The sequence below is a fragment of the Megalobrama amblycephala genome, linkage group LG2, assembly GCF_018812025.1.
Source record: "Megalobrama amblycephala isolate DHTTF-2021 linkage group LG2, ASM1881202v1, whole genome shotgun sequence".
NCBI lineage: Eukaryota > Metazoa > Chordata > Actinopteri > Cypriniformes > Xenocyprididae > Megalobrama > Megalobrama amblycephala.
In genome coordinates this window covers 44,002,501-44,025,527 of record NC_063045.1, presented here as the reverse complement: position 1 = coordinate 44,025,527, position 23,027 = coordinate 44,002,501, and the positions used below count along the sequence as shown (strand labels likewise).

Genomic DNA, 23,027 nt, shown 5'->3' with positions numbered 1-23,027 from the left:
GGTCATATGGGAAAGTGAATATTTACAAAAACAACATTTAAACTAGTTACATTTACACGCTTCCAACAAATAAATTGATCGACTTCTGTCAGCTTGTTGAACACATTTATTTTATTTAGACATTTTCTACCATACGATGGCTGAAGCTGCAGCCCGTGACACTGTTCTCATGGTAACCAGATCAACATTGTGAACATACTACAAAACTGAAGTGAAAATACCAAATTATAATTAAATAGGATAAAATATCTTCTCCTCCCTGCAAACGATAGCATGAATGTGAATATTTAACCAAGTCAAAAAGGTAATCAAGCATCCATATTCATTTACGTTAAGTATCAGCAGACGCAAAGGCGACAACTTTTAAAATTAAAAAACGAAATAAGTTATAAAAAACGGTATAAGTTATGTAAACGATATAAACGCCTTCTGGGTTCTCGATTTTATTGATTTGAGCAACCATAAACAACGCAAAACATGCAAATTTTGAGTTTTTGATAGGATTCCTATATAGAAACATCACTCCCTGCCCTCCAGACTCATTCGCGCTGCTGCTGTGACGTCATGTGCAAACAACCTATTCATACTTGCAGCCGGAGGGAACTCTGTGCACATTTAGTCCACAAATTCATCTAAAGAAGAACAGGACATTCCAGGAACTAACGGCATGTCTTCCAGAGGTCGCTAACCATGGCTTTAATATACAGATAAACACTTTTCAAGACAATAAATACACGATTGAGACAATGCATACAAGTATTGCCTCTGAATTTGCATCTGAATAGCGCTTGCTCCGTGGGTGTGGCCGCATTAGTGGATAATGAGCTGAATCACGGAGGTCTGACATGTGTCTCTTTTCATACAGATTACATAAACACAGATTTTTTGTTTTCGATTTGACTTACACGATTTAAAACCTGACATCTCAACTTTTTTTTAGACATAAGTCTAATTTTTGTGTCATTAGTATTCACTAAGTTACAGTTCATTTGCTGAGAACTATCAGATTGGACTTCCTTCAGAGGGAGACGAGAGATCACGCATCATGTTAGTTTTCTTTATTTTACAAAAGCACAACATTTTGTTTTTACTCTGAGTGTACACAAATAAAAGAAGATATTCCACAGATTAAAATGGTGTATAACTCTTAATTGTATGTGCAACATTGACAGAGTATTTTGAGTCTCTTTCACACTGGTAAGAAATAAACCGAGGTGGTATCGCCGGCGTGACCGCCGACCCGAGGGAGTTAAGAGTTCCTTTCACTGGAACTAAGGGGCCAAGCCCAACCCCTGAAAAACAACCCCACACCATAATCCCCCCTCCACCAAACTTTACACTTGGCACAATGCAGTCAGGCAAGTACCGTTCTCCTGGCAACCGCCAAACCCAGACTTGTCCATCGGATTGCCAGACAGAGAAGCGTGATTCGTCACTCCAGAGAACACGTCTCCACTGCTCTAGAGTCCAGTGACGGCGTGCTTTACACCACTGCATCCGACGCTTTGCATTGCATTTGCATTGGTGATGTAAGGCTTGGATGCAGCTGCTCGGCCATGGAAACCCATTCCATGAAGCTCTCTATGCACTGTTCTTGAGCTAATCTGAAGGCCACATTAAGTTTGGAGGTCTGTAGCTATTGACTCTGCAGAAAGTTGGCGACTTCTGCGCACTGCGCACCTCAGCATGCGCTGACACCGCTCAGTGATTTTACATGGCCTACCACTTTGTGGCTGAGTTGCTGTTGTTCCAAATTGCTTCCGCTTTTTTATGATACCACTAACAGTTGACCGTATTTAGTAGTGAGGAAATTTCACGAATGGACTTATTGCACAGGTGGCAAACCTATCACGGTTGAATTCACAGAGCTCCTAAGAGTGACCCATTCTTTCACAAATGTTTGTAGAAGTAGTCTGCATGCCTAGGTGCTTGATTTTATACACCTTTGGCCATGGAAGTGATTGGAACACCTGAATTCACTGATTTGGAGGGGTGTCCCAATATTTTTGGCAATATAGTGTATATTATATTTGCTTTCTTCCACTGAACACAAGAGGGTATTTTACATGAGCTTCTCTTTGGTGGATGGTAAGAAAAAAAAAAGCATAATCTTACCCATATGATGTTATATTAGTTGATTTTATTGGACGTTATAAAACACCACCAATTTTCATATGGAAAGCTGCTTTGAAACTTATCTTGTTTTTTTTTTTTGTTTTGTTTTTTTCTATGAAAGAAAGAAAGATTGTTTGTAATAACATGAGAATGGGTAAAAGATCACAGAGTTTACATTTCTGGTTTAACTATTCCATTGATTTCCAACCGTACAGTGATCAGCTCTAAGCTGAAAACGTTCCAGCAGCCTTCATTGTTCTGCATCTTTAACTATCCAGGCAGCACTTGTGTAGCCCTGGAGAGCGATGGGGAATGGACTACTGAGGGAATCTCCACGCTTTTGGTCTACAGTAGGGGGGTTGTGTGGGCATCGAGGTCTGTGAGATACCTGTTGTGGAGTTATGAAAATGGTTTCCTGATAAAAATAGAGCCTGGTCCCGTCCTGACCCATTTTATAGACAGTATGCTCTGGAAAAACCCTCCTGGGCTGAGCGAGAGGGTGAGAAAGAGAACACAGGAAAGATATGGGGAGTGGGAGGCGCTGACACAGTTGTAAGGTTCCTGACAGAAATAGTTATGGGCCTGTTGCCATGATCAGCCATTATTCAGACGACACAAGCTTCGATTTAAAACTACTCGCTTCAAAAAAAGTTTCTACCAGTTAACTTACAGTATAATAGCATTGTCTGAGCACAATAGGTGCATGTGTGGGTGTGTGTGATTGTGTGACCTCAGACAAGATGTGTATAGTGTGTGTTGTGTTGCCTTTATCTCAAGTTTGATAAATGGTTTCTATAGACTCTCTCCTCTACAGATGGTATTGAGATTCAGAATGCTTCCGTCACTGAGATGCAATCACACCTGTCATACTGCAGACTCAAAGAGAGAAATGTGGTTTGTAAAGGTAAATGAGAAACCAGAAACATACCGATATGAATCCAAACTAAAAACACATGCAATTGCTTCCAAACACACCTCATTCCCAGCATTCCCTCACAAGTTGACGAGGGACTGAGAGGGAGAGAGAGATAGAGAGAGACAGAAGTGTAAGTGATTCAGTAATCTTCTCCTTCCCCCTTGCAGGTAATGAACTGCAGATTGTAGCTGTTCATCCCCATAAACCCTCTGCGGCATTTTAAGCTGCCTCCATTTCTCAGAAGCCCCTTATGAACCCTAGTACCCTTCAGTTGAGAATCTTGTTATTATGTGGCCTCTGTCTTTGCCCAAGGTGATCTCATTAGTATTCGTTGGTATATTTGAATGTGTTGATAGACACTAATATGTATGATATCTTGTATATACATTTTAGAGACATACTAATCTTCCCATGTCCTCTGACTTAGAGCTAAAATTTCTGGTTTCTTTCAGAGTGAATGTGTTCAAAACATATACAGTAGTGGCCAAAAGTGATGTCCGGAGGGGATATTTGCACAATATTTGCTTTTAATGATGCTTCTGGTTCTATTAAACAATCAAAATATGATGAGTATGTTATACTGGGAAGAAGAGTACACTAAACTTGGTTAAGGTATTAAAATGACAAAATTATTTGGTGAGAAAGGCAAACTCCAGCATATAATTAAATATGGGTTTTATTGCATTATGCAAAAAGGCATATAAAAACAAAAAGCTCACAGGAAATAAAGCATAAATTGACTACAATGTAATCAGTTGGTAATATTTTGTTGGTTCTGGCTTGTTTTTTATTGCAGCAGCCATTCTCCTGGGTATTGGCTCACTAGACTTGGCGCATGTGTCATGTTCAACTTCTTTCCAATCCTCCTTAAATTCTTCCCAAAGTTGAGCTTCATTGGAAGACCTGCATGACTCATCACAATGGACTAGTTGCGCCCGGGCGCCATTTTGGATTTTCGATCAGTGAGTGTACACATATACACTTCCGGTTTCGCTTTATGCCGGTGCAGAGTGCCGGGGAAAGCCGAAAATTATCTCTTATAGTTGTTTATAGAATCTGTTATATCACTTAAAAACAACTAAGATATTACAATCACATGAGCCAGTGGCATTTAAATGCATGCATGGGTTAGAATAGATTAACAAACTCATGGTGCATACGCATATACAATTACAATATGCCTGTAAATATACAACTACCATTAGAGTTGTCTGAATAAAATGCATTGTGCACATTCACACGTTTGCCCTGTGATAAATTTATTTCCATATTTATCAATTCTGAGCATTTATTTTCACTTTACGAAGGGCTGTGAAAAGATTGCGATTAATTTACATTTTTAACTGTAGCACAAACAGTTTAATATAGGTAACGTTAGCCTAAGTTTTTTTTACCCGTAGTAAAATACGTTTTCTGTTGCTTAGACGAGACACATTTATGCAACAGATGCTCTTTACTCGTCTCACTTGAACTAAATAAATGCAGTAATTAATAGAAACACACAGTGGATATACAAACACTGAAAATTCCATCCATATCATATTCCCACGTTTATTTATCTCTGATGAGGATTGATGCTTCGGTTGACAATAGCAAACATTAGATCTTCATGATGGTCCAGTGTTGTTCCACGCAGAAAGAGAAAGCAGTTTTTGAGCCATTTAGTCCCCCAGCTGTCAGAACAAAATCAGGAGATACATTACATACTTGAGTGTTTTGTGTGGATAAAGAGATCCGTGGATCACTGCTGAGCCTTAACCGCATAATCAACAGGAGAAAGATCAAAGATCGCGTATCTCCATGTATCTCATTGAATTTCCACACAGAGGTAATGTTACACAATAATATAACAAAGATTTCTTTCATCTCTGATAGACCACCATCTTCTCTTTAATTAAAAAAAAATCTATAATATCTAGCCAAGTTTCATTTTTAAGTTTCTTCCAGCACCAAATGCAAGCATCGCTATGACCAGAAGGGCACTAGCGGAAGTAACCATGCGCATCGCATCGCTGCAGCTCACCGGCGCCATCTTGTGCACCTAGTCCATTGAGGTTTATAATTTCCCAAAGGGCTAGTTCACTCAAAAATTAAAATAAAAAATTGTCATCATTTACTCACCCTCATGTTGTTCCAAACCTGTATGAGTTTCTTCTGTTGAACACAAAAGAAGAAATTTTAAAAGAATGTTGGTAACCAGACAGTTGACGGTAGCCATTGACTTCCATAGTATTTTTTTTTTCCTGCTATGGAAGTCAATGGCTATCTTCAACTGTTTGATTACCAACATTCTTTAAAATATCTTCTTTTGTGTTCAGAAGAAGAAAGAAACTCATACAGGACTGGAACATCATAAGGGTGATTAAGAGATGACACAATTTTCATCTCTTTAAGGTCAGGGGACTGAGGAGGCCACTTAAAGGGTCATTTCACCCAAAAATCGTTCTATCACCCTCATGTCGTTCTACACCCATAAGACCTTCGTTCATCTTCAGAACACAAATTAAGATATTTTTGATTAAATCCGATTTCAAAACACTGCTTCGAATCTTTTGTTTCGAATCAGTGATTCAGAGCACCAAAGTCACGAGATTTCAGCAGTTTGGCAGTTTGAAACAAAAGATTCGAAGCAGTGCTTTGAAATTGGCCATCACTAGATATTGTTGAAAAGTTATTTTGTTTTTTTTTTGCTGCACAAAAAGTATTCTCGTCGCTTTATAATATTAAGATAGAACCACTGTAGTCCCACGAACTGTTTTAAAATTTTTTTAGTACCTTTCTGGGAACTTACAGTGTAAATTAACTTGCTGGCAATAGAGGCCTCACTGAGCCATCTAATTCCATCAAAAAATACCTTAATTTGTGTTCTGAAGATGAAGGAAGGTCTTACAGGTGTAGAACGACATGAGGGTGAGTAATTAATGACAGAATTTTCATTTTTGGGTGAACTAACCCTTTAAAGACTTCAAAATACTGAGAATGAACACTTTCATTCCATGATAATAAACTGTAGTTCAGTACATTATAAAACACTGCATGTCTTGTATTAAAATGGATATATTTTGTATTTTTAATCCAGTTTTCTGCAAAAAAAAAAAAAATGCCTGTACTCCGTGGCAGTCAAATAATGAGTCACTAACAGCAGATTTGTCTTCATTTATCACACTGGAAATGAAAAGGTCAAGTCAAGTGCACTGCACAGTGGGATACACTATCTCATGCTGCGTTTGATGGTTTTTATACTGTACATTTAAAAAAATCTAGTTCATCCAGGCAATCTGTGCATTCAGAAAATGCATATACTGTGCATACATGCTATATACTGCAGAATATGCTATTCTAAATAGCCTGGAAATTGAACATGCATTGGTGTCACGTCAGTTCTGATCAATCTTTCAACATCACACAACAATGAAAACATGAAGTCAAATTAGGTCAATGGGTTGAAAAAATCAATGTCATGGTTTTTAAACATATTTAATTAATCTCATTTATTATAAATACAATATAAACAACCTATTCAATTAATCATTGAGCCTTAATAGAGTCGTAAGCATTTGAAGTGTTTAGATGCCGTCAGTACTTTGATGTGCTCCACACTTTACATATGAATAAAAATGAGATCCATTTTCTTTGCCCCATGCTTGTTAGTAGTACTTCATGGTTGTCCCCCCATCGACAGCCCTGTTCCAGATCGTTCATTACAACAGGAGATGCCATCCATAACATAATTATTATTGACAGGGACCCTCCATTCATCACTCAAAACAAACACAAATGCCATCAGCGGTCTGAAATAGTCCCGCCCAAACTCGTCAGCTGCATAACCATCAGTAAACGTCACCATAGGCAGAGCGTAAATGGATTTTGACCTTGCCTGCATTCGTTTCATCCATCCATTGATGTTTCCTAATGTAGCCCTGCAAGCTTTATAGACTTACAGTGGGTACGGAAAGTATTCAGACCCCCTTAAATTTTTCACTCTTTGTTATATTGCAGCCATTTGCTAAAATCAATTAAGTTCATTTTTTTTCCTCATTAATGTACACACAGCACCCCATATTGACAGAAAAACACAGAATTGTTGACATTTTTACAGATTTATTAAAAAAGAAAAACTGAAATATCACAAGTATTCAGACCCTTTGCTCAGTATTTAGTAGAAGCACCCTTTTGATCTAATACAGCCATGAGTCTTTTTGGGAGTTTTTCACACCTGGATTTTATTTGGGGATCCTCTGCCATTCCTCCTTGCAGATCCTCTCCAGTTCTGTCAGGTTGGATGGTAAACGTTGGTGGACAGCCATTTTTAGGTCTCTCCAGAGATGCTCAATTGGGTTTAAGTCAGGGCTCTGGCTGGGCCATTCAAGAACAGTCACGGAGTTGTTGTGAAGCCACTCCTTCGTTATTTTAGCTGTGTGCTTAGGGTCATTGTCTTGTTGGAATTACCTTCCTTCGGCCCAGTCTGAGGTCCTGAGCACTCTGGAGAAGGTTTTCGTCCAGGATATCCCTGTACTTGGCTGCATTCATCTTTCCCTCGATTGCAACCAGTCGTCCTGTCCCTGCAGCTGAAAAACACCCCCACAGCATGATGCTGCCACCACCATGCTTCACTGTTGGGACTGTATTGGACAGGTGATGAGCAGTGCCTGGTTTTCTCCACACATACCGCTTAGAATTAAGGCAAAAAAGTTCTATCTTGGTCTCATTAGACCAGAGAATCTTATTTCTCACCATCTTAGCAAACTCCATGCGGGCTTTCATGTGTCTTGCACTGAGGAGAGGCTTCTGTCGGGCCACTCTGCCATAAAGCCCCGGCTGGTGGAGGGCTGCAGTGATGGTTGACTTTCTACAACTTTCTCCCATCTCCCGACTTCATCTCTGGAGCTTAGCCAAAGTGATCTTTGGGTTCTTCTTTACCTCTCTCACCAAGGCACTTCTCCCCCGATAGCTCAGTTTGGCCGGACGGCCAGCTCTAGGAAGGATTCTGGTCGTCCCAAACGTCTTCAATTATTATGGAGGCCACTGTGCTCTTAGGAACCTTAAGTGCAGCAGAAATTTTTTGTAACCTTGGCCAGATCTGTGCCTTGCCACAATTCTGTCTCTGAGCTCTTCAGGCAGTTCCTTTGACCTCATGATTCTCATTTGCTCTGACATGCACTGTGAGCTGTAAGGTCTTATATAGACAGGTGTGTGGCTTTCCTAATCAAGTCTAATCAGTATAATCAAACACAGCTGGACTCAAATGAAGGTGTAGAACCATCTCAAGGATGATCAGAAGAAATGGACAGCAGCTGAGTTAAATATATGAGTGTCACAGCAAAGGGTCTGAATACTTAGGACCATGTGATATTTCAGTTTTTCTTTTTTAATAAATCTGCAAAAATGTCAACAATTCTGTGTTTTTCTGTCAATATGGGGTGCTGTGTGTACATTAATGAGGAAAAAAAATGAACTTAAATGATTTTAGCAAATGGCTGCAATATAACAAAGAGTGAAAAATTTAAGGGGGTCTGAATACTTTCCGTACCCACTGTATGTAATGTTGTATGTCACTGAACATCTGCCGAACACACAAACTTACAACAGTGAATGTGTCTTCCCACACATATATGTATAAGTGGGAAGACACATTACACATATGTACACACATGCATTGAAGTGCAAGGATTAACTGAGGCAAAAACATATTGGGTATAAAAAAACACATACACAAACACTTGCCCATGAAACGTAAGCCCCATTAAGGAGCTTTATGTTGAGATATGATCATGGACGAGACTGGCTCCACATCACATATTCAGACAGATATTACAGCACTGTAGGGGCCACTTTCGGTCAGACAGCATCAAATCCAGAGAGGAAACGTCATGATTTAGCTTGGTTAGCATGGTCCAGTTAACCCCTGCTGGTGAATACCGTTAATGCACCTATTTACGGGTGCGTCTCAATCAACTCCCACACTGCCTATGTCGGGAAACATTATATTGTATACACAAACTTGGCCACTGGTAAGGACTGTAAGGACCCTGGCTCACTACACATTTGGACACTGACATCGACTTGACAACTGTACAACATCACTACTGGTATTTATAAACAACAGCAGAACTGATATCTTTCAGACATTATTTTTTTAATGTTATTTAAAGTACATTATGATAAATACTTTGCTTGTTCCATATATATGATGCATCATTTCAGCCATAAAAAAATTATGTTAGCTAGATTATGTTCATTATGTCTAGTGATGTATGCTTATGCTGACTTATAATTAAATAATGGTTTGTATTTTAAAAAACATCTATCACGTGTCATTATGTGCAATGAGTTGGCTCATGTGATTATGTTTCACTCTTTAGAACTTACGTTAAGGGAACATAGTGAGCATCGTGGTGCATTGTGGGACTTTTTAGGGAGCAAAGGTTTCAGTGAACTGGAAGGATTTTGCGATTGAGACAGCCCTTAAAATGGCCGACACCCTGATCAATGCCATGACTACTGAACAAGGGAGCAGATTGAGACTTTTTCTCTATAGAGTGCTGCAGGGATGATGTCATTTTGTCAGCCAAAACCTGAAAATGGGTTTGCATTTTAGTACTTCCGGTTCCACCGTCCCAAAATCAGTGGGTTTTTCGAATGGATTTTTGGATAAATGATTGAAATAAAGTCCATTGTTAACAAAAGCTCAAGATATTTTCATGTTTTATTCTGCAACATAAAATACATAGTATTAATACCCCCTTGTGATTTTTTTTTTTTAAACTTTTACTTGTCTTGAAAAAGGTCGTTGTTAACAAGTGGCTAAATGGGACTACAGACGTTGTCGAGGACATTAAACGTCATCAGCCAAACAGGTAAACTCATCTACTCACTAGTCCGCTTTCACAGCCTCATAATGTTTATAATTGCGCTCTTGCAAAATATTCAAATGCAAAGTTTCAGGGAAAATGTTTAAAAATAAAGACTGAAAGAGTTGTCGGAAGCTTAGTGATGATGATGTTGAAGTAATGCGACTGCGGTGTAGCTCGTTTATAGCCTACATTTAGCTTTTTATTTTTGTTGATAGTATTTAGGCTTTAAAATTCATAAAAGTGTTAATTTGTGAAGATTATCATGATGATCAAAAGTGTAAGAATCACTGACTTTTGTTGGTCACAGACCTTACTTTATGCAATAAGCCAATGGAAAAATCCTATTGGCTTTTTGTCAAGGGAATCAGGGTGATGCTAACTTACAGGTTGGCCTACAAAATTACGTCATCCTGCAGCGTTTTATTGATGTCCATTTAAAAGTACCTGTCTTTTCTGACTTAATTAGATACTAAAAGCAAATATTTTGCAAATACAACACTTTTTTACAGCATGCGTATATTTCATTAGCTGCTGGCTATCCAGTTCCCCTCTTTCTTTTTCCGTTCTCCGCCAGTGCCATAGGCCTTCTCCACTCGCAGGAAGTATGGCACTCATTTATAGCTATAGTTGTAACTTTGCTTTCCCAGTGTTCCTTTGTGGCCGAGATGCTTGTTTCATGTGTTTCGCATGATCTTGAGATGAAGGGCATATTTCTCTGTCTACTTCCTGTCTTGGTGTAACGCCTATAGCTGTAGTCATGGATTTGGGACTAATACAAAGTTTCACTGAATAATGCATGTGTCTTTGAAATAGCATAATTGATATCAATTATTCAACCGTGTCTCCAGCATTGTGTTACGTTTCCAGAACTTCCTGCTGAGAATCTAATGGACACAGAGGTCACGTTGGTCTCAAAATTTCAAGAAAATTTCAAAGCTGCTCTACTGCAAAACTTTGCAAAAAGCTTGTTGTATGTCTCTTACGGGCATTAAAGCGAGTTTAAAAAGTGCCGTATTGTATGCTTTTCTTGTCGTTGGCAGTTTTACGTCACTGTTAAATTTTTCATCCTCTTTTAGTTATTGTTGTGATGGGCATTAAAGGTGCGACAGGCCTTGTGGAACATTGCAGATTGCTCTTTGTAGCACTTGAGTGAGCGCTGTAAACTGCCCCCAAGTAAAGTGTTTCTGAGTTTGCCATGTGGCAGTAACAAGGTCATTAACTCCACTTCGACGAGAGATAGAAACAGCACAGTAGTTGGATCCCACACCCTCCGTCTGTCAATTTCATGCTCTCTGAACCAAGAGCTGTGAGAAGAAGCTTGCAAAATGTCTTGAAGTGGGACGTCATATCAGGTCCCATGGTGGCTGAGGAGTGTGTTGGATACATGTTTTGTTGAGTCTGCATGTTTGCTAGTATCTGTAGTTCACACTTTAATAAATTCAAGAAAACAATAAAATTATTCATAATTTTTAAGCTTAAAAAAAATCAAGCAACATTTTATAGTACATTTCCAAGTCAGTACTGTAGCTATCTGAAATATATATTGTTTTAAGAAATGGATAACATGTGGTACATATTTGAACAGCCTGCATGAAGAAATTGTTTTTTGTTTTGTTTTTTTAAGCAAGAAAAAGCAATGATATCTCTGAGTCTGAAGGACATTAGAAGGTGAAGAGGGTTTCTTCAATTTATAAGTTCATGGTAAATTTTCATATCATATGATGTAAGTGACACCAAACCTTCTTAATTAATCCCTGTTTAACTGTCATTGGTACATTAAACACTTTCTTGCCATGTGTCTGCATAAATTAGTCTATAGACTGTCCAAAACTGTATATGGTGTCACATTAGTCATGGCCTAATGATTAGAGAGACAGACTGGTTACCCGAAGGTTGCAGGTTTGACTGAGGAAGGCACCAAAGCAATGCATATAACCCCAAATCGCTCGCCGGGTGCCACAGCACAATGGCTGCCGACTGCTCAGAGTGTGTGTGTCCACGGTTTGCTGTGTATGTGTGTTCCCTACTCTCTACTCCTAATGTGTGTGCATTAAAGGATTAGTCCACTTTTAAATACACTTTTCCTGATAAATTTACTCACCCCCATGTCATCCAAGATGTTCATGTCTTTCTTTCGTCAGTCGAAAAGAAATGAAGGTTTTTGAGGAAAACATTCCAGGATTATTCTCCTTACAGTGGATTTCAATGGCTACCAACAGGTTGAAGGTCAAAATTACAGTTTCAGTGCAGCTTCAAGGGCTTTAAACGATACCAGATGAGTAATAAGGGTCTTATCTAGCGAATCGATCGGTCATTTTCGAAAGAAATACAACCGTTTATGCTTTATAAACAAAATATCGCCTTGAACGTACTTTCCGCTTCCGCATTCTTCATAACGCTTACGCTGAATGTCCTACGCCTTCCCTATTCAAGTTATGGAAAAAAACGAAACTGGCGCCGCGTTCGTTCCGTAAGTAGAATAGGGAAGGCGTAGAACATTCAGCGTAAGCGTTATGAAGAATGCGGAAGCGGAAAGTACGTTCAAGGCAGGCGATATTTTGTTTATAAAGCATAAACGGTTGTATTTTTTCGGAAATGACCGATTGATTCGCTAGATAAGACCCTTATTACTCATCCGGTATCGTTTAAAGCCCTTGAAGCTGCACTGAAACTGTAATTTTGACCTTCAATCTGTTGGTAGCCATTGAAATCCACTGTAAGGAGAAAAATCCTGGAATGTTTTCCTCAAAAACCTTCATTTCTTTTCGACTGACGAAAGAAAGACATGAACATCTTGGATGACATGGGGGTGAGGAAATTTATCAGGAAAAGTGTATTTAAAAGTGGACTAATCCTTTAACTTTGGATGGGTTAAATGCAGAGGACAAATTCTGAGTATGGGTTACCATACTTGGCCTTCACATATCGCGTTATTAACGTATTTATTATTAAAGTTAAATCGGAAAAATAAATATTTTGCTGAATTCGATAAATTAGTCACGCCATATTATTGACTGTGTTTATAGAATTTGAATTTCAAATTAAAGAAAACAATATTTACATATAAAGTACTAACTTCTTATTTAGGTATCCACACATTAATAATTTTAATGAATTATATTAAATAATAATGATCAAATTCATTTACACAAACCTTGTATTTTGCTTTTTTTTTAAAAAAATTTTATTTCTGTATTATGTATGCACATATATATACATATATATGTGTATATATATATATATATATATATATATATATATATATATAAACAGTTACAAAAACATTCTTCGAACTTAATTATATTTTAATATATTTGCCATTTTAGTCATTTAACACATATTAAGGATGCGTTTGGTTTTATTATGAGTCAGTGGTGTAATGCAAAATCATATAGTTTGACATTCAGAATAATTTATAATACTAAATATATTTAAAAATATATTTTGGACAAAAATATATGTAAATTAAATATATGTATAACAAATCTGTCACCATCAGAATTTTAATTTTTATAGTTTGCTTTGTCATAAGCTTAAAGTACACACATTTGAAAAGTTAAGAAATTCTGAAGAAATAATAAGAAAATATAAAAGCGATTTCATATTTTTACAGTAGAATAAATTGTCATAATACATGTGTCTGTATATGCCTAAAATTCCATAATTCATATACATTTCTATGTAGCTGAGTGGTAAAAAAACAAACAAACAAACAAAAAAAAAAAACTTCTCATTGTTAAAGTCCATGTGAAGTGGAAAATGTGACCGACTTTACTTTAGTATTGTGACATATTGTAAAATGGAATATTAAATGAGGAAAAAAATGAGGGTGGAGCTTAATTTTAGGGCACCGCCTCACCATCTCTAGCTTGAAGTGGTTAAAGATGTTCCACCCAAGCCGTCAAACTGACGTCATCAGAGAATTTACAGAGAAGGGAGCATGCTTTCAGATTTTCTTTTTTTTTTTTTATGACCAAGTGAAACAGATTCAGTCAGACACTTGCATGCAAAAGAAGAGAAATGGAGGGAGGCAGCGAGGAGGAGGAGAAGGGGATGAAAGGGGGTGGGGCAAGGGGAAGGTCAGAGTGCTGCTCTGCATAATAAAGATCTTGGCATTGTCGTCGGGATTCTCCACACGCAGGCTGGATATTACCTTTTTCTCCACATGTCATTCCAACCCTTTCCACCAGACACGCAAACTGAAGGAGGCTGTCTAACTCCTTCAAGAGTCAGAGCAAATGGATTAGCTTTTTATTTAAGCCCGTAATCACGGCTACTCAATGCAAACTCTCACACGCACAGATAGGAGCTGGTCATCTAGGTCAGCGGCTTATGGGTCCGTGGACGTCCAGGGGGCGCCAGAAGGTGCTAGGGAGACCATAAAATATTTAAGATGAAAAAATATGTTATAAAATGTATCTTTAGGGCTGTTAATGATAATATGTGCATAAGATATAAATGAAATATTATATAAATTTATTTCTTTTCCAAATCTGATAATATTACTATTAAAAACTATTCCTTTCTAAAGACTGCTCAGAAATCATGAGATTAGTTGTGATTATTGCATTGATAGCACTAGTTTTTAGTAATTTCTTTCTAATCATATAGATTTCATATGTATTTTGAATTATTTTCGATTATAGATTTATATTTATATCTCTTTGTGTTCATCTCAGATATGCTTAATAAAAAGTAACTATTTTTAAAGAATATTAATAATAACAATGTGCTTAATCTATGGAAATATAAAAGCCAATTGATTATTTTGGAAACCATTATTTAATTTTGTTGTCTTTAAAATATCACAATTAATATTTTTCTGCTACTGTATTAATGAATATTTATATGTAAAAATATATATAGCTGAATTTATATTTTAGGAAGGGGGTCCATCCTAAGGAGACCATCATATTTGGAGGTTTTTGGCATCAAAATGTTTAAAAACCAAAATCTTTAGTTAACTTAGGTTAACTTTAAGACCTGAACTCCTGGGAGATGGAGTCAGAGGATAGAGATCAAGTTTTTCATATAGTACCACATACTGTGATGTGATGCATGTTGTGTAGTAGGTCAAAAAAGTCGACTTTTGGGACCTTTGCACCAGGGAAACCTTTTCATAGTTCCTAGAACTAATGGCGGAAGTACCCAGTTTTTGGCGTGTTTGTACCGCACTAACTGGGAATGATTTTAGTCATACAGGAACACCTTTTGGTGGAACCAAATTAGCTCCGACTTCAGAGTAGGGTCTAAACCAGAACAGTAGGAACTACAAGTGATATACATGTATGTTGATTGGTCGAACGCATTCCATACGAAACAGCACCTTTTTTTTTTTTTTTTTTTTTACAAAAGCTGTGTAAACGCACACTAATAACTCCACGAACAAACAGAAACATACAGAAAGCTAATGTTAACGGCATTTACCTGTCACCTTTGTCTGTGGCGTTGTGTTCTTTTCTCAGCCTTGATGTTATGTAGCACCGCAAATTGTGGAAGGATATTTCGTCTCTTAGCCCTCCTTTTTGCTCTTTCCATCGCATAACTTATATGTCTACATTCCATCTCCGTTATCACGAATCCCACGACACAAAACAAAAACACAGCTCCGATCACGGTGTCCTATGTTCTCCAATTTCTGACATTGTTGAATGCTGTGCTTAAATGATGTCACTGTCGGTCGAGTTACGCCACTTCAGAGTTCCTACTGGCCCTAGGGGAACATTTAGTTCTCGGGGTACACCCCTGGTGGCTAGTTTTTCTAACTAAGTTCCTATAACTATCCAATGCGAAAGCCCCATTTGGGGTCATATATTGGAAGATTGAACTTGAAAATGTGAGGTTGGGGGTGACGATGTCCTTCACTGTGGCCATGGTGACTCAATTCACATGATTAGATTGTTATTAGTATTCCATGAGGCTGATCATCTATTGATTTCCTCCGTCTGTGAGATTCTGAGGACATCAAATACGTGAGGCAAAAGCTGCTTAGTTTGATGCATAGGCCAGGAGAGAGGGAGATGGAGGGTGGGATGGATAAAATGAGTGAAAGAAAAAGAACAAGAGAGCTGATGAAGACAAATCCTGTGTGTTGCATAGACTAAAAGCAGACAGGCAGAAATTTGGTTGTATTTGCTAGTTTTCACTCAAGCTGCTTAATATTGGGGAAGAAAAACTCCCTGTAACCCTTTCATCCCCTTCCAGAGCCCAGCATCTTCCCCGTTTCTCTTTCACTCACTCAGTCCGAATTTCTCAGTCTCCGGTGGCTTGCCGAAAGGCTTCAGTCAGCTGTTTCTGCTTGGCTACCCTCAGTAAATCAATCCTGCTGATTGGGTCTGCTCTCTGACAGGGCAAGGACCCTGACGAAGACTAAGAGAGATGTATACATGTCGCTCCTAGTTACAGTCACCCGGCTACAGCATCTTGGATTAGTGGGAAGGGCTCTTAGCAAAAGGGAGATAAATGGGAACAGTGAGGTTATGTTCGGAACGAGCTAAATTAAAGTTTTAGGTTGAAAGTGGAGTGTGTTTTTCTTCATCTCAGGTTGTGACATTTTGAGTATCTGTAGATATGTGGGTTCTGCTTTCAAGTTAGCATGTTTACATTTGCATGCTGGTACGTATGTTGAGTGGAGCTCACCGCTTCCCTACTCTCAGAGTACCTTTGGGGATAGTGTTAAGTTCATCAGTCATGCAAATGAATGCGCAGTTGATGAGTAGCATAATCTACCTCCGGCTCTCTGGAGAACATTGCTTTCAAAGAAACTCCATGATGAGATTTCCCCTACCTCTCTATAAAAATATGGCATTATGTTATTTCTGTTTGCAACATGCTAACTTTGTCATCTTTTGCGTTCACACACGTATGTGCATGCATTTCAAATCTCTGTGCTTATTAGCATATTTGTGTTTTTCATTCTTTGGCAGGAGCATTTCAACCCCGAGTGCAAATTCAAAGAGAGTGTGTTTGAGAACTACTATGTGACGTACTCCTCCATGCTGTACCGCCAAAGCCAGTCGGGACGCTCGTGGTACATTGGCATCAACCGTGACGGCCAAGTAATGAAGGGCAACCGTGTAAAGAAGACCAAAGCGGCTGCACACTTCCTACCTAAAGTCATCGAAGGTCAGATCAGGTTTTAAATAAACTTGAGACATATTCAGATGCAGAATATAGATTAGCAAAGAATGACATTTCATGATGGAAAATCTAGCATAAAGTGCTAAAGAACATTCTAGTAGGGGTTTAAGCTTGTCATTAAGCAGGTGATATGCTAGTAGACCATTTTGGACCATCAATAACAAGCTAAGATGGTTAAACATGGTGGCTGGTCAAACAACAAATAATCAACCTTCTATAAAAATAATCAATATCCTGCTTGCACTGACTAATGACTAATATCCAGCTTGCTCTAGCATAGACCAGCTAATATCAAACTTGCACTAACTTAGACCAGATAATAACCGGTTTAGACCAGCTAATGGCCACCTTGGACTAGCTAAAAAACACTACACCAGCTAATAAAACAGCTTACACCACCTAATAACCATCTTGCACTAGCATAAACCAGGTAATAACCAGTTGGCACCAGATTAAACCAGCCACTAACAAGTTTACAACAGTAACCACCAGCTAGTAACCAGCTTCAACCATCTAATAAACAGTTTACACTAGCTAAAGACCATCTTAGACCACCCAGTCTGCACCAGCTAATAACCATTTTAGATGATCTAATAACCAGCTTGCACCATCTGAAACCAACCAATAACCAGTTTAGAGCAGTTAATAACCTTCTTGCATGAGCGTAGACCAGCTAATAATCAGTTTGCACTAGCTTAGACCAGATAATAACCAGCTTAGACCAACTAATAAGCAGCTTGCAACAGCTAATTAATATTTTAGATCAGCTAATAACCATCTTGCACCAGATTAACAACCAGTTTAGAGCAGTTAATAACCTGTTTGGGCCATCTAATAGTTTACACTAGCATAGACCAGTTTGTACTTGCTTAGACCAGACAATAAACAGCTTGCATGTTTAGACCAGATAATATCCACCTTACATCACTTAATAACCAGTTTTCACCAGATTAAACCAGCCAATAACCATTTTAAAGCAGTTAATAACCTGCCTGGACCAGCTAATAACCAGCATGCACCAGCATAGACCAGCTAATATCCAGTTTGTAATAGTTTAGATCAGATAATAATCAGCTAATGGCCCTCCCAATATTCATAGAAGTCAACCAGCATGAGTTTTTTAGTTGCAGACTCTTGAAGCTTTACATTTTCACTATTGCACTATTCATGAAACTATAACTTATTTTAGTTCCTCTGTTGTTGCTTTAAATAACATCAGTGTGTCTTTGTTCTTCTCGTTCCCTCAGTGGCCATGTACAAGGAACCTTCACTGCATGAGCTTGTAGCAGAGCAGAGTCCTCCTCGCAAAACCGTAAAGACTTCAGACTCCCCCTCCCACCAGAACGGCAGGAAAGAGGCCCCCAGAGCTGATGCTTCATAGCACAGGGGGCACACACAGGGAGGGTGAGGGACTACATTGAAAATGAGAACTCCATTTTCCTTCATGCAATGGGGGCAGGAAGAGCTGTAAGAGCGGCTGCTTGCTTTTAAATGGGGCGAGATCAGACAGCAGCGCCTGGCTCTCAGCAATGAGAGGAGAATCCCTGCCTCTCTCAGTCGAACCAGCTCGTATATATTTCCACTGACCCGGCATGACACCTGACCCACCATATGATCCTGTAATCCCCTGCAAAACATGTTTCTGTCCCCACATGCCCTACTTGAGTTCTATCACAGTGACATACGAAAAATGCAAACAATATCCATCCTAACTGAAGAATTCAATTGACTTTTCTTTCCCTACGGTTTCTTTTTTTGTTTGAACAAAGAGTTTGGATGTGAGAACGAGAGCAAGAGAGAGAGAGAGAGAGAGAGAGAGAGAGAGAGAGATGTTATTATCTAATATCATCATAATGATTCCAGCAGATGAGACCCTCGCTGGTTCATTTTTTCCTGCCATCACTTTGCCAACGGCTGCTCTGTGCCAATCAGAACTATATCAGAAGGAGTACAGTAAAATTCATTTTATTGGACCATTCAAGGAGGATCCAGTTCTACTGGTCAGCAGGTGTAGATTGATTTCCTCTGGGCCGCTGAGAGGGAAACTAATGGTATCGTCCAGAATTTGTGATCGGGCAGCTTTTAAAATTAAACAAAACTCTGTAGTTCCATTTACTTCCAGTGATATTCTCAAAAACAACCTGATGTCGGTGATAATGAGTTTAGATTGAATCCACAAACCCAAACGCATCTGTTTTTGGTTTAATTGCGGCTACACCTGCAGGCTGTAAGATCCAAAAAAAGGAAAAAAACAACTAAATTCTCTTGTGACAACTCTATTAATGTTTAATGGCCAGTGGGCTCGGAGCAGCATCCGTATCATTGGCAAACGAGTGCAGATTATTCGGGGCAGTTGTTTGATAGTTCTTTGATGGAATTCATACAGAGGATTACATGGAGTCCAGCCATGATTGCTTGAATTATTTACTCCTTTTCCCGAGAACGTACGGCTCATTCAAGCAGCTCGGTTGAGAAATTTTAATATGCAAATTTAAATTGTGGCGAGCCGATCAATGACGCGGTGTTTGTGCGCATTTATACGTGTGTATTAGAGTGTGAAAGAGACAGAATGATGCGAAATGAACATCTGCTTCCATTATTTATTTGTGTGTGCGTGTGGCAGCCTGGGCACACATGTTTAAATGCATTGGCTCACACACCACAGTTGATCATTTTAATGGTTCAGTCGAGTCTGGGCATTTTAATCTGCCTGGAGATGTTGACTGATGACCTTCTCCAGGATTCATAATTGACACATAACCAAGAGGAAGTGCTGTGACATCCAGGACCTCTTTGTAATTCCACAGGCATCTTACCGGTCCACACACACACCACACTCTGTAAATTGTTTGCAATGTGTGTGTTTGAGTAGAGTTGGTCAACCATCTTACAGATGGTGCTCTTTTGTCCTTCAGAAGGGAAGAGACCTGCTCTGTGATTATGACATCAATCATTTGTGGGCCAATAGCAACTGGTGCAAATATGGAAGGTGCGACCTGAATGTGAAAGGTTCACAAGTTTGGTTTTGCTGTTGATCTTTGTGAAAAAGGTAATTTGTTGTTTCATATGTGTGTTTGCATGGTCATCTCAATGTTCTTGAGCTGGTGTCCTGAACACCTGGACAGCAAAAATTAAAAAAAAATAAAAAAATAAAAAATAAAATGAATGAATCTTTAAGGAAGATTATTAAATCAAAGGAAAGATATTTAGGAAAATGCAACAGAAAGTTGGAAGAACGTATAGCGGATGTCAGTGAGGGTTTGCGCATGTTGCAGAACGTTTTTAGCATGTTGAAGCATGGTACGTGTATGTGTCTCAATGAAAGTTGAAGTGGCCAAGTTGAATGTTACAGGAATATTCCAGGTTCAATACAAGTTAAGCTTAATTGACAGCATTTAGGTATTGTGTTGATTACAATGGAAATGTATTTATACTAATTTTCTTTAAAAAAAAAAAAAAAAATCGGGTTACAGTGATGAATTTACAATGGAAATGAATAGGGTTAATTTTTAAAGGATTTATAGCTGTTTCATTGTCATATACCTTTATACCAAAAGGGTTAGTAAGGCTTTGTTTTTTTTAAAGATTATGATAAAATCATGTTAACATGCACATTTTTATGTCTTGTGGGTATTCTATTAAAACAGTTAGCATGTTAGCGTTTAAGTTAATTTGCTATCTTCATTTTCACTGTAGTGAATTACCTCAATGTAATCCAGATTTTTGCTGCTTTTTTTTTTTTTTTTTGAAAAAGGAGGGACAGAAGGAAATGAATTTTTGTGTTAATCACCATTATGCCACAAGTGCGGTAGATTGACTTTAACTTGTATTGAACCTGGAACATTCCTTTAAAAGGAATTGTAATGTGTAGCATGAGAAAGTCTGGAGAAAGTTTGGTTATGCGAGACGAGATTTGAAATGAAGAGGTTTCGCTGGCTGCGAGACACTCTTAAAGTCCTGAGGGTAGCTCAGTGATTGAAGTTAGCTGGTGGAGAGGAAGACAGCTTTAGAGGCATTAGATTATGAGGAGCAAAACCAGAAGATCATTAAGTTGGATTCTTGAAGGAGAGTGTGTGCTTTGGTGCTAAAGATGAGAGCAAGATCCTGTTCTGTGAATTAGACACTGAATGAATTCTTGCTGATTGAGTGGAAAGTGAGGAACAGGGTCCTTTGAGGATGGGGGGAGGGGAACGTTTATGCGCACGCGTGCGATGTAGTTACCTGGCCTGACGGAGACGTTGAGAACACAAGGACGAATGCGGCGCGCACACGCCCCCTCATGTGTGCTCCAAAGTCACGCTCCATTTCCTGAGCAATCTCCCCAAACCCTCTCCTGTGTGTCCAGTGGCTATTAACCTTCCCTCCAGCTCTGTGTGTGTGTGTGTGTGAGCGAGAGAGAGAGAGGGAGAGAGAGAGAGAGAGAGAGAGAGATAGAGCGAAGTAACGATCGATTGACTCAATAAAAGCCAAACTGGAGAGCAATAGCCCAGCGCTGTGAGCAATAATTTCCCTGTGCAACCGAGGAACCCGAGGACATTAGCAGACGATGAACTGAGAAGTTTTTTTTGTGTGTGTGGGACTTTATCCGGTCGGCGAGAAAGCGGCAGAGGAGGAGACAACATGGAGATAAAGTGACATTCAGATCGTAAACCCAATTTTGGTATTGTCTAATGGGCCTTGCTTGCATGATCTCGCTCTTTTTCTTCGGTCCAGACCTGGTTTTGTTGTGAAGTTTCTAGTATTATGGTCTCAGATCTCTCCTGACTCTCGCGCTCTCTTTTAAATCAGGGCAAGTTCTCAAGGACACATTGAGTCCACCCTCTGTTTCATTTGCCCTCAATTGAAGCATGCAAAAAGAGTGAAACGATCAAGGGAACACTTATAAAAATTTCATGCTGTATTTTTGTGAAGAAAAAATTGATTTCATACTATCTATCTCAGAGGAGTAAAAGAGAAAAAATATGTGTATATAAATCAAAGAATGATTAAAAAGTAATATTAAATGCAATCAAAAAATGATGAAAGTACTGTAAATGGGTGCTTTTGGGGAGATGGACTGCCTGGTCTTGCCAAAACTGCTGTGAGCCATAAGGACTGTGGACATGTACAGATTTGAGTTTCTTTTTGTATTTGTTTTTATTAAATTGTGATATTAACGGAAGCAACTGATGGCCATTTTACCCACAGTGATAATGTCATTTTGAAGAACTGATGGGTACTTCCTTGAAATTTGCTTTTATATTTAGTGGAAAATATGTATATGAACCTAAAAATCAAACCTTTGTTTGATTCGTTTTTCTTTTTCTGCCATATTTTCCCTTGTGCAAACTTGTTTTTATATGTTCTTTTCTCCTTTTTAAATGTTTCTTTCTTAAAGCTGTGTCATTAATGGACTAACTAATTGGACTTTTTGTCCAACTAATTGGACGAGACCTCTTCACCCACACATGATTTGCAAGTTTTAAGCAAAAAACAAAAAAACAAACAAAAAAAAAACCTACTCAAACTGAAACCAGAAAGCCAATGCACCTTTTCTAATCAGGTCTTCCAAATGAAACGCAGAAGAAAACAAGCCAGTCCATTTGTCCCCAATCTTCTCGTCTTCCAAAAAGCAAAGTCTTCCACTAGCCAGGGTTTGCCTGAGTGTGGCACTAACTGCCAAACGGAACATGGCTTCCTGCATAAGCCCCGCCCTCAATCTTACAGCGAATGCAGGAACAGGCTGACAGCCGCTGGAGGCGGAGCTACACACACCTGCCCTATGAAACAGCATGGAGACCTACACGGAGACTCGAAGAAGGCTGACCATAGACTAACAGCTGGGGTCAGCTGGCTATCCCCTGCGCCCTTAACCAGCATGGCGGACATACTGCTCTGAAAGCCGACACACCTGGGAGAGTACTAAGACTCTACTGCATGCATCCCACTTTGGAAATACTAGGAAAGGACTCCCCGTTACAGAGCACAGGATCTCCTTAGCACCCTCTCCTGACCTCCAACTT

General features: G+C 38.9%; 1 protein-coding gene across 2 annotated transcripts in view; it reads left to right on the top strand.

The window, feature by feature from the left end:
* Positions 1-22,597, top strand: part of fgf11b (fibroblast growth factor 11b) — a 60,761-nt gene extending 38,164 nt beyond the window's left edge. For both annotated transcript variants that reach the window (XM_048177946.1, XM_048177954.1), the window contains exons 4-5: positions 16,812-17,010; positions 18,273-22,597. In XM_048177946.1, coding sequence (XP_048033903.1) covers positions 16,812-17,010; positions 18,273-18,406 — 333 coding nt within the window. In that variant the 3' untranslated portion in view covers positions 18,407-22,597. The remainder of the gene's footprint in view (positions 1-16,811; positions 17,011-18,272) is intronic.
* Positions 22,598-23,027: the final 430 nt, after the last annotated feature.